The 22,047-nt window shown below is 35.7% G+C and overlaps 1 protein-coding gene across 1 annotated transcript in view; it reads left to right on the forward strand.

Moving 5' to 3' along the window:
• Nucleotides 1–22,047, forward strand: part of ttn.1 (titin, tandem duplicate 1) — a 377,466-nt gene that overhangs the window by 232,490 nt on the left and 122,929 nt on the right. Inside the window, exons 128-139 of the mRNA XM_063052084.1 lie at nucleotides 183–251; nucleotides 1,052–1,120; nucleotides 9,901–9,981; nucleotides 10,650–10,724; nucleotides 13,758–13,808; nucleotides 14,704–15,099; nucleotides 17,234–17,503; nucleotides 17,634–17,909; nucleotides 19,372–19,508; nucleotides 19,608–19,734; nucleotides 19,858–20,124; nucleotides 21,615–21,881. Of these exons, the coding sequence (XP_062908154.1) occupies nucleotides 183–251; nucleotides 1,052–1,120; nucleotides 9,901–9,981; nucleotides 10,650–10,724; nucleotides 13,758–13,808; nucleotides 14,704–15,099; nucleotides 17,234–17,503; nucleotides 17,634–17,909; nucleotides 19,372–19,508; nucleotides 19,608–19,734; nucleotides 19,858–20,124; nucleotides 21,615–21,881 (2,085 nt within the window). The remainder of the gene's footprint in view (nucleotides 1–182; nucleotides 252–1,051; nucleotides 1,121–9,900; nucleotides 9,982–10,649; nucleotides 10,725–13,757; nucleotides 13,809–14,703; nucleotides 15,100–17,233; nucleotides 17,504–17,633; nucleotides 17,910–19,371; nucleotides 19,509–19,607; nucleotides 19,735–19,857; nucleotides 20,125–21,614; nucleotides 21,882–22,047) is intronic.

The raw sequence follows: 22,047 nt of genomic DNA on the forward strand, positions 1-22,047 counted from the left end.
GAATGAGGACAGATAACTAATGTAAACTATTCTACAAGCCTGTTCTCCTCCAGTGTATTTGTAGTAGAAGAGAAATTAACAATGATCTCTGTCACATATATTTGTGCTATTTTAGCTTGTTACTTTGGTACTTTTGATTATGACAGTTGTACTTAATCATAAAATTGTGATATTTCTCGAAGTGCCTGAAGTTCCTAAGAAGCCAGTTCCAGAACCATTGAAACCAAAGAAAGAGGTCACTCCAGAAAAAGGTAGATAGGTTTTTGTGGATTTAAATGAAAAAATTATTTGTGTGAAATAAGTGCCGTATAGTTTTTAATTCTTTATTCTGTTGTTATAAACACTATGCATAATGAAGGATGTAACCAATTTTTATGATGGCTGGAGATTCAGCAGGGAAGTAAATGTCATTGTTACTTGAAAACCTGCACCACCCACCTACCCATCCCCTCACCTGGTCTCACATATCACATGCCAGCTTGTACTCCTTCCCTGTGACCTACTTTCTTATTCTGGCTTCGGCTCAGTTCTGTTTTTGCCCTGATTAAGGGTCTCGGCCCGAAACATCGACTGTTTATGTTCCCTGATTTGCTGAGTTCCTCCAGCATTTTGTGTTTGTGCTCAAGATTTTCAGCCTCTACAGAATCTGTTGCATCTGTGAAATACTGCAAACCTCAGCAGCTTCTAGCAGCATTTGTAGAGATAACAAAAACATTTTGATGGTTCAGGCTGATGAACCTGTATCAGAATTGGTGCAATTTCATTTCATTGATCTTGATGAAAGTTCGTCTGTTTCTCTATTCACAGATATTGCCTGACTTGCTAAGTATTACCATGTTTTCTTCTGTTTTAAGAGAAGAGCTATAAATATTATTGTTTGCAAAGTAATAATGTTCCATGTTCTGCTTACCTGTGGTTAGCCAAGTTTTCATCCACCACGTTATTGTTGGATGCCTAATTTCTCTGTCACATAAGCTTGTACTGTTTTAACTTGTTATATTTTACATTTTGTTACAACTTGTATTTAATCTTAAAATTATAATTCTTAAAGTACCAGAAGTTCCTAAGAAGCCAGCTCCTGAACCATTGAAACCAAAGAAGGAGGTCATTCCAGAAAAAAGTAGGTAGCTTTTTCTAATTTTAAATGCATGTGTTAATATTTTATGACTATCGGTTATTTTTGCTATAAAATCAGTTGTACAGTCGAGGATCTAACAAATCTTCAGATAGGTTGTAGACTCTGTAGTAAATAAAGGTTAAGAGTGTTCCATGTACTAATTTAAAAACGCAAACGTGAGGAAATCTGCAGATGCTGCGTTCATCAGCAACTTCTATGTGAGTTCCATGAGCCAATTATTACTTTTGCTAACAATGATAAACAAATGAAATTCCCTCAGATTGGTCATTGTTGTCAATGACCGAGTCTTCAATAATTTCAGGACATGATCTGTTATTAACTATCAGTATAAAACACAAATAAGATAAAAGTAAATTTATTACTCAAGTACTTAACTGTATATGTCACTATATGCTACTCTGAGGTTCATTTCCTTGTGTGCATTCACAGTAAATAGAAAGAAACACAACAGAATCAATGAAAAAACACACACAAAAAGACTGTAAACTGTTGAAATACAAAAAGTAAAAAAAAGACAAAATAATAATAATAAAAAAAATAAATATTGAGAACATGAGATGAAGAGTCCTTGAAGGTGAGTCCGTAGGTTGTGGGAACAGTTCAGTGTTTAGGTGAGTGCATTTGATGGTTGAGGGGTAATAACTATTCCTGAACCTCGTGGTGTGGGTTCTGAGGTTCCTGTACCTCCTTCCTGATGGCAGTAACAAGAAGAGAGCATAGTTTGGTTGGTGAGGTCCCTGATGGTGGATGCTGCTTTCCTGTAGATGTGCTCAATGGGGCTTTAGCGGTGATGGACTGGGCTGTATCCACTACTGTTTGTAGGATTTTCTGTTCAAGGGCATTGGTGTTTTCATACCTAGCCATGATGCAACCATTGAATATAGTTTCTACCATGCATCTACAAAAGTTTGCCATAGTTTTAGATGACATGCCAAATCTTTGCAACCTTCTAAGAAAATGGGGGTGCTTCTGTGACTTCTGTGTAAAGACACTTACATGCTGGACTGAGGACAGATCCTCTGAAATGATAATGCTGAGGAATTCAAAAGTTGCTGACCCTCTCCACCTTGATCCTGCTAATAAGGAGTGGGCAGTACTATTTTGAAGACTGCTAGTTCAACCAAGTGGTTTCTAGAGTTTAACCTTGTTCAGAGCTTGTGTGAGGAGATTTTTATTAATACAAAAAGTAATCATGACCTCCAACCAAAACTTTTTAAGTTATTTTAACCTAGTGAAATATTTTCCTCCTTCATAAAATATAATGGATTAACAGAAAATAATAATAGACAAAAGCACACATTTATCACTTCATAAAAAATGAATTTATGAGATAATTAATTCATGAAGCTAAAAGAATTGTGGTGAGTCATTTGCAAAGCTATGCTGAATCTCTGTAATTCATTTGTGCGATGTGAAGTTGATAACAAATAAATAAATAAATACTGTGTTATTAACATTTAGTGCAAAAATGTAAATTTAAGTTTCATCAATTACAAGATGAACCTGCAGCACTTTCAGTTGATAAGATGTTAATTCTCAAAATAAATGCCTTTTTCTCTTTTTATCAATCATCCAATAAAATAGAACCTCTTAAGAGATGGAGTAGAAACTAACAGATGACCTTTGAATATAAGCTCATAGCTTTTTTTTCAAATTTTAAAACCACCTCTGAATATAAATGTTTGTCATGCACCCTCATATTTCGAAGTCAACTTTTCAGGTCGTACTAAGCATTTTCTTTTTTCTCCTCTGTTTGTTTATTCTGTTGTCTGTTCTTTGTGTGACTGCTTCTATTTTTCTTACTGAATTCTCAATGTGAAAATTCATTTAAAATAAAATTTGAAGTACCTGAAGTTGTCAAGAAGGCTGAACCTGCACTTATCACTGTTTCAAAAACAGTTGTGTCCATTCAAGAGGAGGATAGAAAAGGTACAGATTACTAGCACATAAATGTGCTGATATAAACACTCTTCTTTCTCTTTGAACTCTACCAGTGCTTGGCTGGTTTGTAAGATACTTTTGTTTATATGTCAGTAATGTTGTGCAAATGCTATTTCCTTTGTTGTCTCAATACTTTTTATTACCCTTGTCTCAAACGATATAATGGCTGCTTTCACAATTTTTTCAGAGTATATTTTTGATGACCTTACTTTGATATTAGAGTAAATTTGTAACTTCTAATTAATTTGAGCACAAGAAATACATTTGAATATAAAGCCCTAACAAACAAATATTTATCAAGAATGAAGTTAATCTGTAATCATGTTAAGCTAATAATCATTCATCATTTTTAATAATGAAATATACAAAAGTAAGATCTTACAGATATGCAAATCTCATATGAAAGTCAGATATTGCTGAAAATATTTACCAGATAGGACAGCATCTGCATGATGCCTGACTTCCTGAGTATACTCTTGCTTTTATTTCCAGCTGCCAGCATATAGAGTACTTTGTTCTTTAATCTAGTTTATACTGACTTAGTAGATATCTCTCCAAAAGACAGCTTTGTGCTTAAATATAAGCAGAGCTATTCTCTTCAGCAATTTAAATGTATTCCAAAAATTAGAATTTGAAAAATGCATCCCTGCAGTTGCCCAATAACCCCGTTATATTAACTATCATAATAGTGCAACAGTAACAGAATAGCAGATCAATTTTAATCTACAGGCATTTGAGTAGGGTGGGTAGATTCTCCAAAGGAGAATTTTCTTCTTGTTTTTTGAGATTTATTTTATAGTCTGCAATCAATAGGCTGAAAATGTTTCCTGCTCTAGCCTGAAATGAAAATCCAATTAGGGTTCAATTAATGTAATCAAGTGACTAGCTGTATAAATTTCCATCAAGTTTGAATATTTGCCTTAACTAGCAGAATAAACAGTTGCAAATTGCTGAACATTTTTTCATCCATAATGTCTGGATAATGGCCGGCAACTTCCAGTGAGGGTAGTACATCTAAGACGTTTAGGAAAAGCATTAGCATGGATGTAAAACTGTAAGTGATAGAGTGTTTGAAAGCTGGTGATGTTGGCTCCTCTTTGAAATTGGCTACATTGACGATCAAAACAATTATAAAAAATGCAGATAAGGTAAAAGCATTCCTATAAAAGTGGTTTACCTTCCACACAACACCACTTTATTACTCAGGCCAAATGATCAAGGCATAATATCAAATTTTAAAGCCTACTACCTTCATCATGTATTCAAGCAACTTGTAGAGGAAACAAAATGTCAACACAAACAATCCATCAGGCAACTTTGGTAAAAGTACAATGTAATGAAACCTGTAGACGATTTCAAAGCAGCCCGGGATGAAGTAACTTAAAACTGCATGAACAGAGTGTGAAGGACCTATGGCTAGAAGGATGCAACAAAGCCTTAGATTTCAAGCGGAATCAGTCATCTAAAACCTTACTCACTCTTCCTTCAGTTAGTCCTGACGAAGGGTCTCGGCCTGAAACGTCGACTGCGCCTCTTCCTATAGATGCTGCCTGGCCTGCTGCGTTCACCAGCAACTTTGATGTATGTTGCTTGAATTTCCAGCATCTGCAGAATTCCTGTTGTTTGCATCTAAAACATTGTTAAACTGGCCAGTGAAGCAGGATTAGAGGATGTTAATGATGGCAATGTTGAAGAGTTACTGAATTCTCATGGTGAGAGCCTTAATAACAAAAAGATTTGAGAATTGGCAGAGCAATGCATCCTGGGTGAATCTGAGGACACGGGCAGGGAAGAAGAAACACCAGCAAGAAACCTCACCACTAAATTCCTCAGCACTAGTATCACCACGATCACACAAATCATGGACCAGTTCATCAATAAACAACCTGATAGGGAGAGAAGCAATAAGAGGTGTTCTTGACATGATTTCCTGTTACTGAGGACCGCTTCATGAGAGGAAGCTTAAGCAAAGGCAGTCAAATTTTGACTCCTACTTCAGGAAGAAGCCAAAGTTAGAGGAGGACCCACCGCTTGGTCCTCCCCTGAGATGTAACCACCACCCACTTCCTCCACTGCTGCTGCTGCTGCAGATGTGTTGTTGCTCCACTCAAGTAAAGGTTAGGCCTATTTGCCTGTTTGTTATTCCATGAATTACTGTGTATACATAAAATAATATATCATATTTTCAAAGGTCCAATTTAATGTCAGAGAAATGTATAATATATACATCCTGAAATGCTTTTTCTTCGCAAGCATCCATGAAAACAGAGAAGTGCCCCAAAGAATGAATGACAGATAAACATAAGAACCACAAAGTCCCCCCCAGCCCCCCTCCCTCCTGCGTGTAAGCAGCAGTGACTAACAATCCCTGCTTCCCCCCACCAGCAAAAAAAAGCAAGCATCAGTACCACCACCGAGCACACAGCGTGAGCAAAGCAATATCAAAGACACAGACTTACCCTAAAAACTTTGCGTTTCATCCGGCATATAACATACCACAGATTCTCTCTCTCCCTAATAAGGGAGAAAAAGGTGTCTCCGTTTTTCACCAGTGAGCAGGGAGACCTAACAAACAACTCACTGGTTTATGATGTTAAAAGTCTGTTGCGTCACTTTTTCCAAGCTCTGTGCCCAAAGATCGCAAAGATCTTGGGTCTTCAGGGCCACAGCAGATATCCTGACTCCCATGACGACACATGGGTCTCCTGTTATGACACCGACCCTCGATCCGCCCGTCTCCAGAGCCCCGAGATCTTAGACTTCCAAATTTGAGCTGGACTCTCAGGCCGAACCCTTGGCGTGCTGAACAACGGCCAGTTATGGCACTCTGAGAGCGGGTCCCATTCCCGCAAAGAAACGAAGTCAGTGTGTAGCTATTTCGGGTTTGATTTTTTAAAATCAGGCACACATGTCTATTTACATAATGTTATAATGACCCCACATAGCACTGATTTACATTGTGTTCCATTTCCAAGGAACACATCCTCAGCGTTAAGCAGGGTCTGAGTGTAACGTTATAGCAGCAAGAGTTGTACCTGCCAATAAAAAGCCAGGAACAGGTTTCTAAAGGACATAAAAATAACATAAATATAAAAGAAGAAGTAAAGAAAAATAAAATTGGCAGATACTGGCAGTAACAGGGAAAGATACAAAAACAATAAAAGATCATAATGATAGTAAGAGCTACAAAAGATTGTATGTAATGAAGCATTAGTTACAAAAAATATTCAACACAGAAACATTTCTATAAAGAAGGTGATAAAAGTCTGCAAACAGGAATTAATGCAGGGCCAATTATGATATTTTTCCTCAGCCTTTTAGTATTCCGGTGACCTGGTCTGGCATTTTTCAGAAATGTAGTGAAATTTGGTTAGATTCACAAGAGTAAACTATCATTCTGCAATGTGTTATTTAACAAAAATATGGAATATGATACATTATCACAGTGTGCTAAACCATCTTATTTAAAAAAGGTTATTTCTAAAGTTATTTTTCTGATGTTTGCTAATTATTCATTTAACCTTTAGGTTTATCAATTTTACTTAAGGCTTAATATTAACGAGGTTTTCTTTAACATATTTTAATGAATCACAATATGTTTTAAAACCATAGGATATAGGAGCAGATTTAGGCCATTTGGCACATTGAGTGTTCTCCGCCATTTCATTATCGCTGATCTAGTTTTCCTCTCAACCCAATCTCTTGCCTCCCCCCTCCCCGTAACCCTTTATATCTTGATCTTACTTAGTGTAAGATTTAACAATAGTTGAAAAGCAGCTTTTATATATATTGTGCTAATTGTTTGTTTTGTATATTTGTCATTTTGTGTAATTTTCTGATTGTGGGGTTGAGAATGAAATGGGGTAGAAATTTATTCAGGTGTGTCATGTATTTCAATTATGAAATTCAGTTCCATTGACTTCAGTGGAGTCACGTTTTGAGATACAATTAAATGAGCAATCTCTATTATAGCGCAAGCAGTGGAGATTGAAATTTTGCCTAGTATTCTGTAACATAATTCAAGATATGATAATTCAATATCGGCAAAATTTTCAATTGGACATAGAATTACAACAACCTTATTCTGTCAACATAGTCTGGTATGAATTGGATTAACTATTATCCTGGAGAATTTTTTACCTCATATTTCTGACAGAATTTAGATTGAGAAACAGTTCAAATACGGAGAACAACTTACTTCTTGAGGAGAGTAATCTCTTAGTGATCTACCCAGGATCTTCACACTTTTGGTCAATATTCTTTTATTTCTTTTAGTGGTACCAGTGCTATGCTGGGCTATAGATTTGATGTTATCTGTAATACTTGCAATTATGTGTGTTATGTCTTACCCTGTTCATTACTGTTTTAGTGTTGTGCATTGAAAAACATCTTTGTGCATTGTAATATATGTGCAAAATTTGAGATATAGGCTTGAGCAATATCAGACATTAGTAAAATAAGACATAGCTACATTTCAAATCTGATTAAAAATAGACAGTGACCCATAAATAATAGTTTTAAGCAAACAGATGGTTGTAAAATCGGCTTTTGAAAGTGATCAGAAGTGGTGGAGCCTTGAGAGTTTATGTGGTCATTTCCCAAGCGTAGGCTATAAACAACTGAAGGAATCATGCAAATAAAAAAGTACTCTTTCGCAAACAAGTGCATTTTTTAAATTTCAATAAAATCATATTGAAGAACTGATAGGTATTGTTAAACTATATAAAAACTTTGATAGACTCTCCTTTGGAATACAGAGCATAATTCCACTACAAAAGGAGGTATCAACTTTTCAAAGGAGAATTAGGGGAAACAAAGTAGAACTAAGAGGTTCCAACTACTGGGAAGGATATTACAAAAGAAAAGAAAATGAGTAACCTATGGATAGATATTTAAGTATTTAAGGGAGAAAGAAATTAATAGATAAGCACATGGAATTAGATAAGGAAGGAAGAGGCTTTTTGTGTATAAGCATCAGAAAAGAGCTGTTGAGCCAAAGGCCCGATTTGTAAATCCTGTAAAATTTCTTAAGATAATATGTATTCTTACTAATATGTTTTGCTGTTAAAATATGTTTAAATGAAGCTTACAACAATTCTCATAATGTCTCTAAAGTGTCTGAAGTTGCCAGAAAACCAATGCCTGAAAAAGTTGCTCCAATCACCCTTGCAGAAACCAAGGTTGTTGCAGTAAAAGGTACTAAAGTAACAATTTCTTCATCTGCATTATCTTACCACATGTATTACTGATGATAACCTCAATGTGCCATAGATGTCATCCAGTAACCAGAGTCTTCTGTTTCTAGTGCTGTAACCCTTTTCATCATGATCTTCTACATTTCTTTTTTAATGTCACCTTTTTCGTCTTGTGGCAATTTTGTATTTTTTATGTCCATTTTTGTGAAAGTGTCACTTCATTTTATGTGGTAAGGTTTGTTTGGTTTATTCTTTTATCTTTATTTTTAAACCTTGAACTAAAATTATGAAACTTCTTTCTTCAAACTCTCTGAAGCTTTCAAGAAGACTTTACCTGAAGAGAGGATGGAAATTGAAAAAATGATTTATGATGAGGAGATTATTGAGTCTGATGAGGAGATTCCATATGAAAGAACTGATCAGGTTGATGGCACCATTTTAGCTGAGGAGGTTGTTGATACTGATGAGAACGTTTTAACTGAAGAAACTGTCGCAGTTGATGAATCCATTTTATATGAGGAAAGTGCAGAAACGTATGAGTTGATTTTACCTAAGGAAACTGTTCAGATGGAAAAGATTTTAGCTGAAGAAATATTTGAAACTGATGAGAAGCTTTTACAGGAAGCTGTTGAAGCCGACGAGATAATTTTATATGATCAAGGTGTTGAGCCCACTGTGAATATTTTACGGGAAGAAGTTGTTAAAATTGACAAAGAAATTTTACCCAGCAAAATTATTGATACTGAAAAGAAGATTGCACGTGAAAACATTCTTGAAGTTACACCTCCAATAAAGATGCAAGTTACTACACAGAAAGGTATAAAATTAATTTATTGGAAGATTCTGTTTAAAAGTATCTGCTGAATCTCACAATCAATGAAAATAATTATGAAGGTTCTTTACAAGGCCCTTACTTGTTATAACATTTTATGTCCAGTGTTAACAACTTCATTTCAAATGTTTTCTAGTAACACTGGATCTCTTCTTTCTTATGCATTGTACTATTGATATTTGTTTTGATGCTTTTGATTTTTGAGAACAAAAATTTACAAATTTTTGGAATATTTCATAAAACCCATCTTATCTAAATGGAAATTCCTTCATTATTGCTGGTTACTAGGTGAAGAGTCTTTCTCATTAAAGATGTACCACCAGCTACCAAAATATACTATAAATCTTGACTAAGATAGGCCAAGTTGGAGATTAACCATGAAGACTACATAGGAAGTAAGACTGTACAGAAAGCTTTTTATTTCTTGCCCAACTAAGATCAGATTCAACATTAGTGTAATATTTCTGGATGACTTTTACTGGACCCAATGTTTATTGTTACATCTTTGCCATTATTTTGACTATTATCTTTATCATTAACTGTACCTATACGTGAATATTTAAATGATAAAAATAATTAACCCTCAAATATTGCTTATTAAATCTATCCAATAAAATAAAGAAATGGCTATTCAAATTGCCTTCATTAATAATGTTCCAAAAGCACCACAGTTACTTCTGGAACATTGTTAATAACTGAGCATTAAACATGTCCATTTGTCTTTAGTGAATATTGCCAGAGATTTAAAACATATACATAAAAGCTAAATATTTGAATAAAAATATTTTTTGAAGTGACTACGGTTGCTGAGAAGATTGAACCTAAAGATGATCTAGTCACTGTTCCAGTGAAACAAGATTTGGAATCGATGGAAGGTACACAAATGAGTGTCACTCATCATTTTGTGTCACTAGTGTAAATTCCATACTACATTTTACATTTCATCACATTTAATCATTTACTGTTGTTTAATTCTTGTGTTTCCCCATTCCATTCCTCAATTAATGATACTTGCCTTTAATTTTCTTTTATTTATTAACTCACTTATTGTCTTAATTTTACCACCAGGAAACATTTTTACAGTCTTAATTGGTAATAAAATGTTGTAATGAATGTAGATGTTGTATAGCAACCCTGAAACTGAAATTTAATCCCATTGCACTTGATTACTTCTTTGAAAGTTTAAGGATAGAGACATTTAAAAAGCAATATGAATATAATGTGATATAATTTTGCATTTTTATATTTTTGTTGTCTGTTCTCAATGAAAGTTATTCTTTTCTCCAAGGCAGAAAGTAAATAATTTTTCCAATTGACTGAGTCTATTTAAAAAAAACCTTTTTATTTGACCTGTTATATAAAATAGAAGGATAGTGCACATCAAAATATTACCAACAAAATTCTAGCGACTGAGCCAATGAGATAACATGTAAAAATGTTTCAAACATTATTATTAATAGTAAGGATACAGTAATCTCCATATAGTCTTGTATTTTAAGCTTCAACTTTTGTTTTAATACAATGTTTGATGCTATTTCCAAAGAGCCAGAAACTGAGGAAGTGCCTGTTACTACACTCCCCATCACTACACCGGGGCCAGTCAAGAAACCTGCTAAAGGTACAATTTCTCGAATCCTATTGTATTTAAATTTAAAATATTCAACTCAAAAATGTATTATGTACATTCTCTGTTTCTATTTGTGTATTAAATTTAAAATTATATAGATTTCCACTGGATCCTAAATGTTGTGTTCTAGTTGTATCAAATTGTCTCTTCAGTCTACTTAAATAGTTAAAAAATTATGTAACTTGTCTTGTGATTCTTTCTGTTAATGTGTTTTTATTTTTAAATTTCGTTGATTCTGGAGAAGTTTCACTGTATGTTTATATTTGGAGAACACCAGTGTGGTTTTTAGACTATAACTTTTATTTTGATGTTAGACTGTTCTTTTTGGGGATTGCAGAAATCTTTGCTGATTTATCACTAAATTGAATATGAAACCCTTTATAGCTGCAGAAAAATCCAAGCCATCTTTGAAACTAAAACCTTCAGTCCAAATTCCAAAAGAAATAGAAGATATAGAAATTTCAATATTGAAGAAACGTAGTAAGGTTCCTGAGAAAGCGAAATATGAAGAAGTGAGACCCCATAAAGAAGATGACAAAGAAATAGGGTTAAATCTCAGGAAATCTACTGAAAGCCTTAAAGAAATTGAAGCTGATGAATTGCCAAAGAAACCAGGTATGATGTTAGAAGAGATAGAAACAAAAAAAGAAGTAGCTTTACAGATTGTTGATGAGATTCCTAAAATAGACAAGGATAAAGAGAAAACCTCCCTTGAAAAGGATGAAACATACAAAATATTACCAAAATTAGTTAGTAGGGTACCACCAAAAGAAGTGGATAAAGAGCCAGTTGCACTAAAGAAACTTAATTACATCCCTAAGCAAAAGGAAGAAACAGATAAAGTGCAGTTCAAAAAGCTTGAGACAATTCCTAAAAAAGAAGCATTAAAGGAAAAACGTAGTGTGTCAAAGAAAGTTCATGAAATACACATTGATGAAAAAGTTATGGAGAAACAAGTAACACTGGAAAAGATTGATGATGTTCCTAAAGTTGACAAAAGTAAAGAGATGCCTATGTTTGTAACCGAAACAGAAGCAATTCCTTTGAAGATAAGCGATAGGGAGAAAAAGTCAATAAGACAAGCTAAAATACCTGGTGCCGAGAAGGAGAACATTTACCCATTGACAAAGCCTGGTAAATTACTTGGAGAAGAGGAAGAAGAAGAAAAGCATGTTATACTGAGAAAACGTGGTACACTCTCTCAGCCTGTTGGGGAGAAAACAGAACATCCTTACCTCACAAAAGTTGATTTTCCCAAAAGTATTCCTAAACCAGGAAGTGAACCACCTTCCAAAGAAGGAATATCTAAAGATATAGAAGTTTTTCCAGTTGAGGGAGTACCCAGAGAATTTGTTTTCGAAACAACTCCATCAACAAGAGTACCTGAATTCATCACAGAAGAGATTGATGTTCCTAAGATATTACCTGATAAAAAAATTGTTTCCTCTAAAGAAAAACGTGATGAACTTCCTCTAGAAATTAGTAAGGGGAAAGTTTCTGTTATGAAAGAGGAACAAAAAATGGTTACTCTGAAAGATATTCCCTTGAAAGGAAAAACATCTGGTGAAAAGGAACCACAAAAGATTGAAAAATTGGCTGAAAAGGTTACAGCAGTTCCTAAAGAAGAAAAAACAATTGCAGGTACTAAATTTGACAAAAGAAAAACTACAGTTTTACAGGAACAGGAGAAACAACAGGATCATGTGGGGTTGAAGAAAATACCATCAAAAGATGTTGTAGAAGAAAAGCTACAGAAGATGCCTATGAAGAAAGTATTGACACCAAAGGATTTATCTGATGTTCCAATTCTTAAAACTGGAAAGGGAAAAAGCCCAGTGTCAGAAACAGACAAAGATCATGTAGAGTTGAAGAAGGTCTCTTCGAAAGGTATTGCTATGGAAGAAAAGCCACAGAAAATATCAATAAAGAAAGTATTGACTCCCAAAGATTTGGCTGATACAGCAATTTATAAAACTGGGAAGAGAGAAATTCCAGTTTTGGAAGATCAAAAGGAAAATATAGAATTAAAGAAGGTTCCCTCAAAGGAACTTGTAGTAGAAGAAAAGTCACAGAAAATACCTGTAAAAAAAGTACTTACTCCTAGGGATGTTGCACACCTTAAAGCTGGCAAAGAGAGTTTAGCAGAAAAAGAGCAGGAAATAGTGCACATGAAGAAAGTTCCTTCTGAAATAGTATCATCATCAGAAGACTATGAAGTAGAATCAGAAGAAATGTCAATAGAAGAATTACGGGAATGGGAGCTAACTGAAGAAGAGGAAGGTGGCTCATCAGTTGATTGGGAGTATGAAGATGATGAAGAAGTACAAGAAGGTGCAATTGAGACTCCTTCGAAGCCTTTCCAACGACGAGGTGAGAGGACTGCTGCAAATCTACCAAACTTATTGTTCATATCTTGTGCTTTAGAAAATGAATCAATGTTCCTTAATGTTGTATGTGTTCATCTTTGTTAAGTGTGTTTGTTTCTCCTGGCAATGCAATTTGTTTTTGTGTGCATGAAGTATTGTCGTCAATTGTGTGAAGTCTAAAATTTGTGTTTGTTGCTTGTATTTGGTCTGTGTAGTCCAATGACTCCCAAGGGAAAAAATGTCTTAAATTGCTTTAATGTCGCTATTAACAGAACTATGAATGAATTTAATCATTTTTCATTATATTCATTATTCATTATATTCAATATGATTTCTATTAAACATTCAAATTGTATGGTTATATATTTTACTCATTCTAAACTAATACATCTTTTACAATGTTAATTCTTCTTTGGTTGCATGAATGAACTTTTGCTTAGCATATCAAAGCAATGGAAGTACCATTTTTCATTATTTTTGTGTTTTTCATACTTTCATACATAATATATATAATAGATATTATGTATGATATTTCAATATACTTTTACATTTGAGTTACACATTCTTGTCATATCATTTTATTAAGGAAGGCTCATAACATTTTTGATTTGCAGTGTAGTAATGATGTGCTGATAATTAAGTTACTGTCTCACTGCAGATGCTAAGGCACCAACTGAGGAAGCCGGCAAGGGTAGAGGCTTTTTAAGAGGTGAGAAGGGTTAGCATGCACATAATGGCATTAAGAATCCATGTTTGTTTGTAAATATTTATATTTGTTCCTCAAGCACCAAGGAGCACTAGGTGTACACATATACAATACAATTTCAATGAATAAGTGATAATGCTTTCTAAAGCATCCAACTTAAAAACCACGCACATCAGAGCAAACAAAGTAAAATGTTCTACTACATTTCAGTTATTTTAAAATTTAATGTCAAATCAATTTGTGTTACCTTCCAGTTACTAAATGGCTGCATGGACTGAAGAGTTTAATTTTGCATGTACTACTCTCCTGTTGGATGCCTGCAGCTCTATAAAGCTACATGATGAGTTCAATTAATCTAGTTTACACGTAATCTATTTGTGCACTGCTGTTGTATTCTCTCTGCAATTAATTTTGCTGTGGAAGAATTGCTCTAGAAGTAAGCAGAAGAAATTTCTAATATGTTCTATGTATATAATTAGATCATGATCACAGTATTAGATTTGATACTTTAATGCATCTATCGTCCTCTGTTTGTGTGCAAAATGCATTGTTTTGGATTGTGTAGATTCGTTGTTACTGAAAATTACTCAGTGATATCTGAAGACTATATTGTAGATCTATTCAAACAGAACTTTAAAATAGCTGAATGGGGTGTAATTTTGCTGTGCAATTATTATCGCATGATGGAATGCATAGTCTTTGAATGCTGGGTTTCATGTACTAGTTAACCTCTGAGAAGGACGAAGACCAAATTTTCAGAATTTTGTTTCACTAGTCATCACTGAACTTTAACAACTAAAACTGACCTTTAAATGTTTCATTCCTATAAAACATTCTCCATAAGCATGCAATTAAACTAATAAAATCCAATCTATTTATGTTCAAATTTGAATTTTAGCGAGAAAGACACCATCACCTGGAGAAGGAGACAAGAAGCCACTTAAACCAGGTGGAGGGAGGCCACCTTCAGAGGAACCACCATTTGCAGGGTTCCAGCTTAAAGCAGTCCAGCTGAAATTTGTCAAAGAGTTACAAGATATTGTGTTGGAAGAAGCAGAGTCAGTAGGTTCATCTGCTACATTTGAATGCCTGATTTCCCCATCTACGGCATTAACATCTTGGATGAAGGACGGGGGCACTATAAGAGAAGGTCCAAAATATAAATTCACCTCCGATGGCAAGGATAGAAAGTTGAATATCATTGATGTGCAGCTTTCAGATACGGGTGAATATACCTGTGTCGGCCGCCTTGGCAAGCAAGAAAAAACGTCTACAGCTAAACTAATTGTCCAAGGTATTTTGCATTCCTGTCTGATGGAGAACAAAAATGAGACTGTTCATTGTTATATGAACCCAGTGAAATTAAGGTTATTGTTAAGCTAAACTAGTCAGTTAAATACTTGACCATTTGTAACTAAGAAGGTCATTAAGAGGGAAAAGATGAACTATGAAAGGAAAGTAGCAAATAATATCAAAGAGGATACTAAAAGCTTTTTCAAGTATATAAAGAGTAAAAGACAGGTGAGAGTAGATATAGGACTGAAAGAAAATGATGCTGGAGAAATTGTAATGGGGGATAAGGAGATGGCGAAGGAACTGAATGAGTATTTTGCATCAGTCTTCACTGAGGAAGACATCAGCAGTATACCAGACACTCAAGGTGTCAGGAAAGAGAAGTGTGCACAGTCACAATTACGACGGAGAAGGTACTGTGGAAGCTGAAGTTTTAGTCTACAGGTAGATAAATCTCCCGGACCAGATGGAATGCACCCGCGTGTTCTGAAGAAAGTAGCTGTGGAGATTGCGGAGGCATTAGCAATGATCTTTCAAAAGTCAATAGACTCTGGCATGGTTCCGGAGGACTGAAAGATTGCAAATGTCACTCCGCTATTTAAGAAGGGGGCAAGGAAGCAAAAAGGAAATTATAGACCTGTTAGCTTGACAGCGGTGGTTGGGAAATTGTTGGAGTCGATTGTCAAGGATGAGGTTATGGAGTACCTGGAGGCATATGACAAGAGAGGCAGAACTCAGCATGGTTTCCTTAAAGGAAAATCCTGCCTGACAAACCTGTTGCAAATTTTTGAGGAAATTACAAGTAGGCTAGACAAGGGAGATGCAGTGGATGTTGTATATTTGGATTGTCAGAAGGCCTTTGACAACGTGCCACACATGAGGCTGCTTAACAAGGTAAGAGCCCATGGAATTACGGGAAAGTTACATACGTGGATAGAGTGTTGGCTGATTGGCAGGAAATGAGTGGGAATAAAGGGATCCTGTTCTGGCTGGCTGCCGGTTACCAGTGGTGTTCCACAGGGGTCCGTGTTGGGGCCGCTTGTTTTTACGTTGTACATCAACGATTTGGATTATGGAATAGATGGCTTTGTGGTTAAGTTTGCTGATGATACAAAGATAGGTGGAGGGGCCGGTAGCACTGAGAAAACAGAGAACCTGCAGAGAGACTTGGATAGATTGGGAGAGTAGGCAGAGAAGTGGCAAATGAAATACAATGTTGGAAAGTGTAAAGTTATGCACTTTGGCAGAAGAAATAAATGGGCAGACTATTATTTAAATGGGGAGAGAATTCAAAGTTCTGAGATGCAACGGGACTTGAGAGTCCTCGTGCAGGATACCCTTAAGGTTAACCTCCAGGTTGAGTCAATGGTGAAGAAGGCGAATGCAATGTTGGCATTCATTTCTAGAGGAATAGAGTATAGGAGCAGGGATGTGATGTTGAGGCTCTATAAGGTGCTGGTAAGACCTCACTTAGAGTACTGCGGGCAGTTTTGGGCTCCTTATTTAAGGAAGGGTGTGCTGATATTGGAGAGGGTTCAGCGAAGATTCACTAGAATGATTCTGGGAATGAGAGGGTTAACATATGAGGAACATTTGTCCACTGTTGGACTGTATTCCTTGGAGTTTAGAAGAATGAGGGGGGACCTCATAGAAACATTTCGAATGTTGAAAGGCATGGACAGAGTAGATGTGGCAAAATTGTTTCCCATGATGGGGGAGTCTAGTACGAGAGGGCATGACTTAAGGATTGAAGGGCGCCCATTCAGAACAGAGATGCAAAGAAATTTTTTTTAGCTGGAGGGTGGTGAATCTATGGAATTTGTTGCCACGGGTGGCAGTGGAGGCCAAGTCATTGGGTGTATTTAAGGCAGAGATTGATAGGTATCTGAGTAGCCAGGGCATCAAAAGTTATGGCGAGAAGGCGGGGGAGTGGGACTAAATGGGAGAATGGATCAGCTCATGATAAAATAGCAGAGCGGACTCGATAGGCCGAATGGCTGTCTTTTGCTCCTTTGTCTTATGGTCTTGTTTTATTTTAACAGCCAATATAATCTAAATCACTCAATTTGAAGCAATAAACATTACTGAAGATTGTGCACAATTTAATTAATTCTATTTTCCCAAAACTATTTTAGAATTACCAGTGGCCTTCTTTAAAACATTGGATGAGGAAATTACTGTCTTCAAAGGACAGCCCTTATATCTGATCTGTGAGCTGACAAAAGACAAACCTGTAATTTGGAAGAAGGATGGTGAACCACTTGATGAAACACAGACCAGATACGCAATTAGCGTCATTGGGTTGCAGCGTTCCATTACTATCTCAAGTGCTGACTTCGAAGATGCTGGAGTGTTTTCTGTTGAGACTGCAAATATAAGATGCGAAGGGAAAGTTACCGTACAAGGTTAGTAAAAGTGGATGAACCAAGAGTAGAATTGCTGGAAACCCCAATCACGTGGATGATTTATATAAGTGAAGCAATAAGAGATGAGCATTTGAGGACTGGTTTTAGTTCCTATCTTTTTATCTTCCAGAGATTGTCAGGAAGTGGTTTGTCAAACCTGTCCGGGACCAACGGGTCAAACAAAAGGGAACTGCTACCTTTGAATGTGAAATTGCTAAAGACACACCAAATATCAAATGGTTCAAAGGTGAAGAAGAGATTCCAGTGGAACCCAATGCAAAATATGAAATTAAGAAAGAGGGCAAAATTCTTCGTCTCACTGTGAAGGATGCAGCCCCAGAAGATATTGGTGAATACACAGTGGAAGTGGAAGGGCAGGCTTCTACGGCCAATCTGATAGTTGATGGTCAGTCTTCTGTTACTTGCAGTAATGTATATTCAACTTCTAACATTACTAGCTAGGCTTATATTAATAATAATTATAGGTTTACTAATTTTAATTCATTTTGCCATAAGTTTTGGTTAAATTCATAATTGCAGTTTTTCTAACATGCTAATGGATGTGGCCATGGCTAGTAAGGCTAGCATTAATTAGCTATCCCAACTGCCTTTGAGAAGGTGGTGATGAGCTAACACCGTAAACCACCACAGTCCTTATCATCGAGCTTCTCATTCAGACTTGGGGTTGGGAGCTTCACAATTTTAACCCAATGATGATGAAGATATTTTCCCAAGCTGAATTTAAAGTGTGACTTTCAGTGAACTTGCTGAGGCGATGGCATTGCAGTGCATCTGTTACCCATGGTCATCCAGATGGTAGAAATGAAAGAATCAGAAAGAGCAGTACTGTATGTGTGCATTGTTGCAGTTGGCCTTGTAGATGTGTCAGCTCTTGCACTAGTCACCAGATGTTCAGGACCATCAGTTTTTCAGGATGAAGACAATGCAAGGACATTAGGGATGGAGGAAAACTTGATGACTCTAATCTGGTGCCTGCATCAATCCTGACAGCAGTTCCAGCTGCTTTTACAATATAAGCTGAAAGAATGTACTTGCAGACTTTTCAAGGCTTGATTCCGAAAACGTTGCTATATATACAGATAAATGTTATATAAATAATTTTGAGTAAGTGAGAAATTACTGACTTGCAGTATTGAGAAGGTAAGATTTTTCTTTAACTATTTAACTTACAAAGAGAAATTTTTAAAAACGTGTTAATCTAACATATTTAAAGCTGTTCAATTTATTTATGGGTTTTGGTAAATGTCAAAGCTTCACTCCAGCTTTGACATTTGTCAAAGGCTTTAAAGGTGTTCAGGGGCAATACCTCTACATAGCAACATCTGAAGCATAGTTATACAATGACCTTGTCTCCATGGTGCAGATTGACCCTCTTCATCAGGAACAATTGAATGTGGGGTGGTAGAGTTCGCAGGCAGTGATAACAGTACATCCCACCCAATGGTCCTATGGTCCTTCAGAGTTTTTGACCTTTGTAGAAATAATGAATTTTTTGTCCATCAATATTATTCTTGTCGTTAGTTAAATAACTCAAAAATTTTCAACCTACAAACAGCCATAAAACAATGTGCTTGAGTAGTTTTCATTTTATCAGCCAACAATCCAACATGGTCAGAAATATTAAAACCATCTTTGCTTTGAACATTAACTCAACTCTGGTTACCACAGATATTCATTTTTTATTTGCTCCATATAATAACCCACCTATATTTAGTTATCTGTTCTGATTCCCCTTCCAGAGCTTGATAATGGTCTTTAAGTCAGGAATTCATGAAAATATTTTAGGTTTTACTGATGTACTGTAAGTTCTGCCCTTCAATGAAAAAATGCATTTAATCTATTTTTAGAGAGAGAGATAGACATACTTACTGAATTACAAAGTGTGGAAATTTATGAAAAAGAAACAGCCACATTTGAAACAGAGATTTCTCAAGATGTTCCAGTTGAATGGAAGCTCAAAGGAGAGATTCTACGACCATCACCTGTAAGCTTTTCTCCAGATTTTAGAATATTATTTTGAAAAATGAAATTTGAGGGCATTGTTCTTTTAAAGGAACAGTAAATTGTAATCTCTACTTTCTAGACTTGTGAAATAAAATCAGAAGATAATAAACGTTTCTTGGTCCTTCATGATGTCAAATTGGATCAAGCTGGTGAAGTTGTCTTCAAGGCTCGCAATGCTACGTCCATTGCTTATTTGAGAGTTAAAGGTAATTAACAATTCCTGATGAATTCAGAGTGGTTTTCTTTGTTATAACAAGGATGAAGAAATTTCACAAAAAATGGACTGACCAGTTTTTATGAATACAGCTTTCTCTAACTATGTTTTGCAGAATTAGAAGTCGACTTTACAACACCATTAAAAGACGTGACTGTTCCAGAGAAGCGCCAGGCACGGTTTGAGTGTCTACTTAACAAGGAGGTTCCAAATATTTTGTGGATGAAAGGCACGGACATACTTAAGAGTGGTGAAAAGTATGATTTAGTCAGAGATGGAAAGAAGCACATTCTTGTTATCAATAACTCAACCTTTGATGATGAAGGAGATTATACTGCTGAAGTTGAAGGCAAGAGGTCAACTGCAAAACTGACTGTGACTGGTAGGTTTTTTCCTAACGTATTTAAACTACAGATTGGCTGAATATGCCTACAGCACTTAACTAACTTTGTTTACATGAACCATTCAAATATTTTATTCCAATAAATATATAGTAGTTAATTATTTCTGCTGCCATCCTTGCTTGACATTTTCTAAAGATTCCGGTTTCATCATTCTAAGTATGTCATATACTGTATATTTAGTGACCATTTCGGCTTTACATGCTACTTACCATAAATCCATTTCCTAGTAACTTTCAAGAGCTCTGAATGTCTCAGATTACAAAGAAATACTTACTGAAGCACACAATTTCCCCACAAACTGCTAAGAACTAATGACCAAATATATTGCATTATGGATGATAAGCATTCGCAATGAAACTAGGGAAAAATTCCCTTGCTCTCTTTCAAAGAGCTCCATCTTTTAAATTTCTTTGAGGAAGCAAGCAGAACTTCAGTGCAAAATATCAATTTTGCAGTCAAGTGTCTACTTGGATTATGTCCTGAAATCGCTGGAGTGGCGCTCAGAGGGAACGGTAAAGAGCTAAGGCTAGCAGGCAACGGTAGCAACTATTGGTGGAAAAACTCAGCAAGTCCAGCAGCATCTGTGAAAAGGGAAACTCAATTAATGTTTAAGATTGAAAACCCTTTATTAGAACTGTAAACGTAAGGAAAACAAGTTAGTTTTCAGTTATAGAAGAGGTAGTAAGCAGATGGATTGGTGAAAATAAATATCTTTAGTAAGATGAGATCACAGTTACAGTGGGTATAAGTTGTAGATTAATAGGTTAATGAGGAAAATCACCTCTTTTTCTATAAAAACATGTTGGAGCTTTTTTTAAAGAGCTATAGCAAGGTAACAAGCCTTTTCAGCCCAACAAGCCCGCGGCACCCAGTTACACCCATGTGACCAGGTAACCTACTGATCCATGCATCTTTGAAATGTGGGAGGAAACTGGAGCACCCAAAGGAAACCCATGTGACCACAGGGAGCACATACAAACTTCTTACAGACACTAAGCAAGAATTGAACCCAAGTCGCTGGCACTGTACTAGCATTACACTAATTGCTACACTACTGAGTCATCCTCAGGACCTTCTGGACTCAAAACAGAATTCTGCAACTTCAGATAACAATTTATCTATTTCCTAGAGCTTTGCTCTTCTACAACAGTTCTAGATGCATCCTTTCTTGATCCAGATACATTCTCTCTACAATACAAAACCAACTTGTATTCTCTCTTTCCCAGTTCTGATTGAGGGTGTTTTGCCCTAAACTATGAGCTCAACTTCTCTTCCCATAAGTGTGGCCTTACTCGCTAAATGTTTTCAACAGTTTCTGTTTGTATTTCAGATTTACAGCATCTTTCGTTTTATTGATTGGCAATAATAGCAGTTTACCTGTCAATGTTTGTATTTGAAATGAATAATTAATCACATTATCTTAATTTGCTGTAATATTAACTGTTCATACATGACTTCATATTTTAAGGTCTGCGATTGAAGTTCATTACACCACTAAAAGATCAGACAGTCAAAGAAGGTAACACAGCTCATTTTGAAATTGAGCTCTCACATGAAAATCTCCCAGTGACTTGGTACAAAAATGAGAATAAAATTCATCCAAGCCGAACAGCTTTGGTCTCCAGTGATGGGAAGAAGCACACATTAGAAATTAAAGAAGTAACTCTTGATGATACATGTCAAATACGGGCAGAAGTTGCTCAGCTCTCCTCAAGATGTAATCTGACTGTCCTAGGTGAGTATTGAGTAAACCAATTTTTAAAATTCTGCTATTAATTGATAAGGCACCATGTATTTGTTTGTGGTCCTTAACGTAATGGTTAAGAAAATATTAAAAAGTAGAATTATGTTATTATTGATGTTCAGTGAGAAGTTTTGAAAAGTTATCTTCTGTTAGAGAA

This window comes from Mobula hypostoma, chromosome 6 (assembly GCF_963921235.1).
Source record: "Mobula hypostoma chromosome 6, sMobHyp1.1, whole genome shotgun sequence".
Lineage (NCBI taxonomy): Eukaryota > Metazoa > Chordata > Chondrichthyes > Myliobatiformes > Myliobatidae > Mobula > Mobula hypostoma.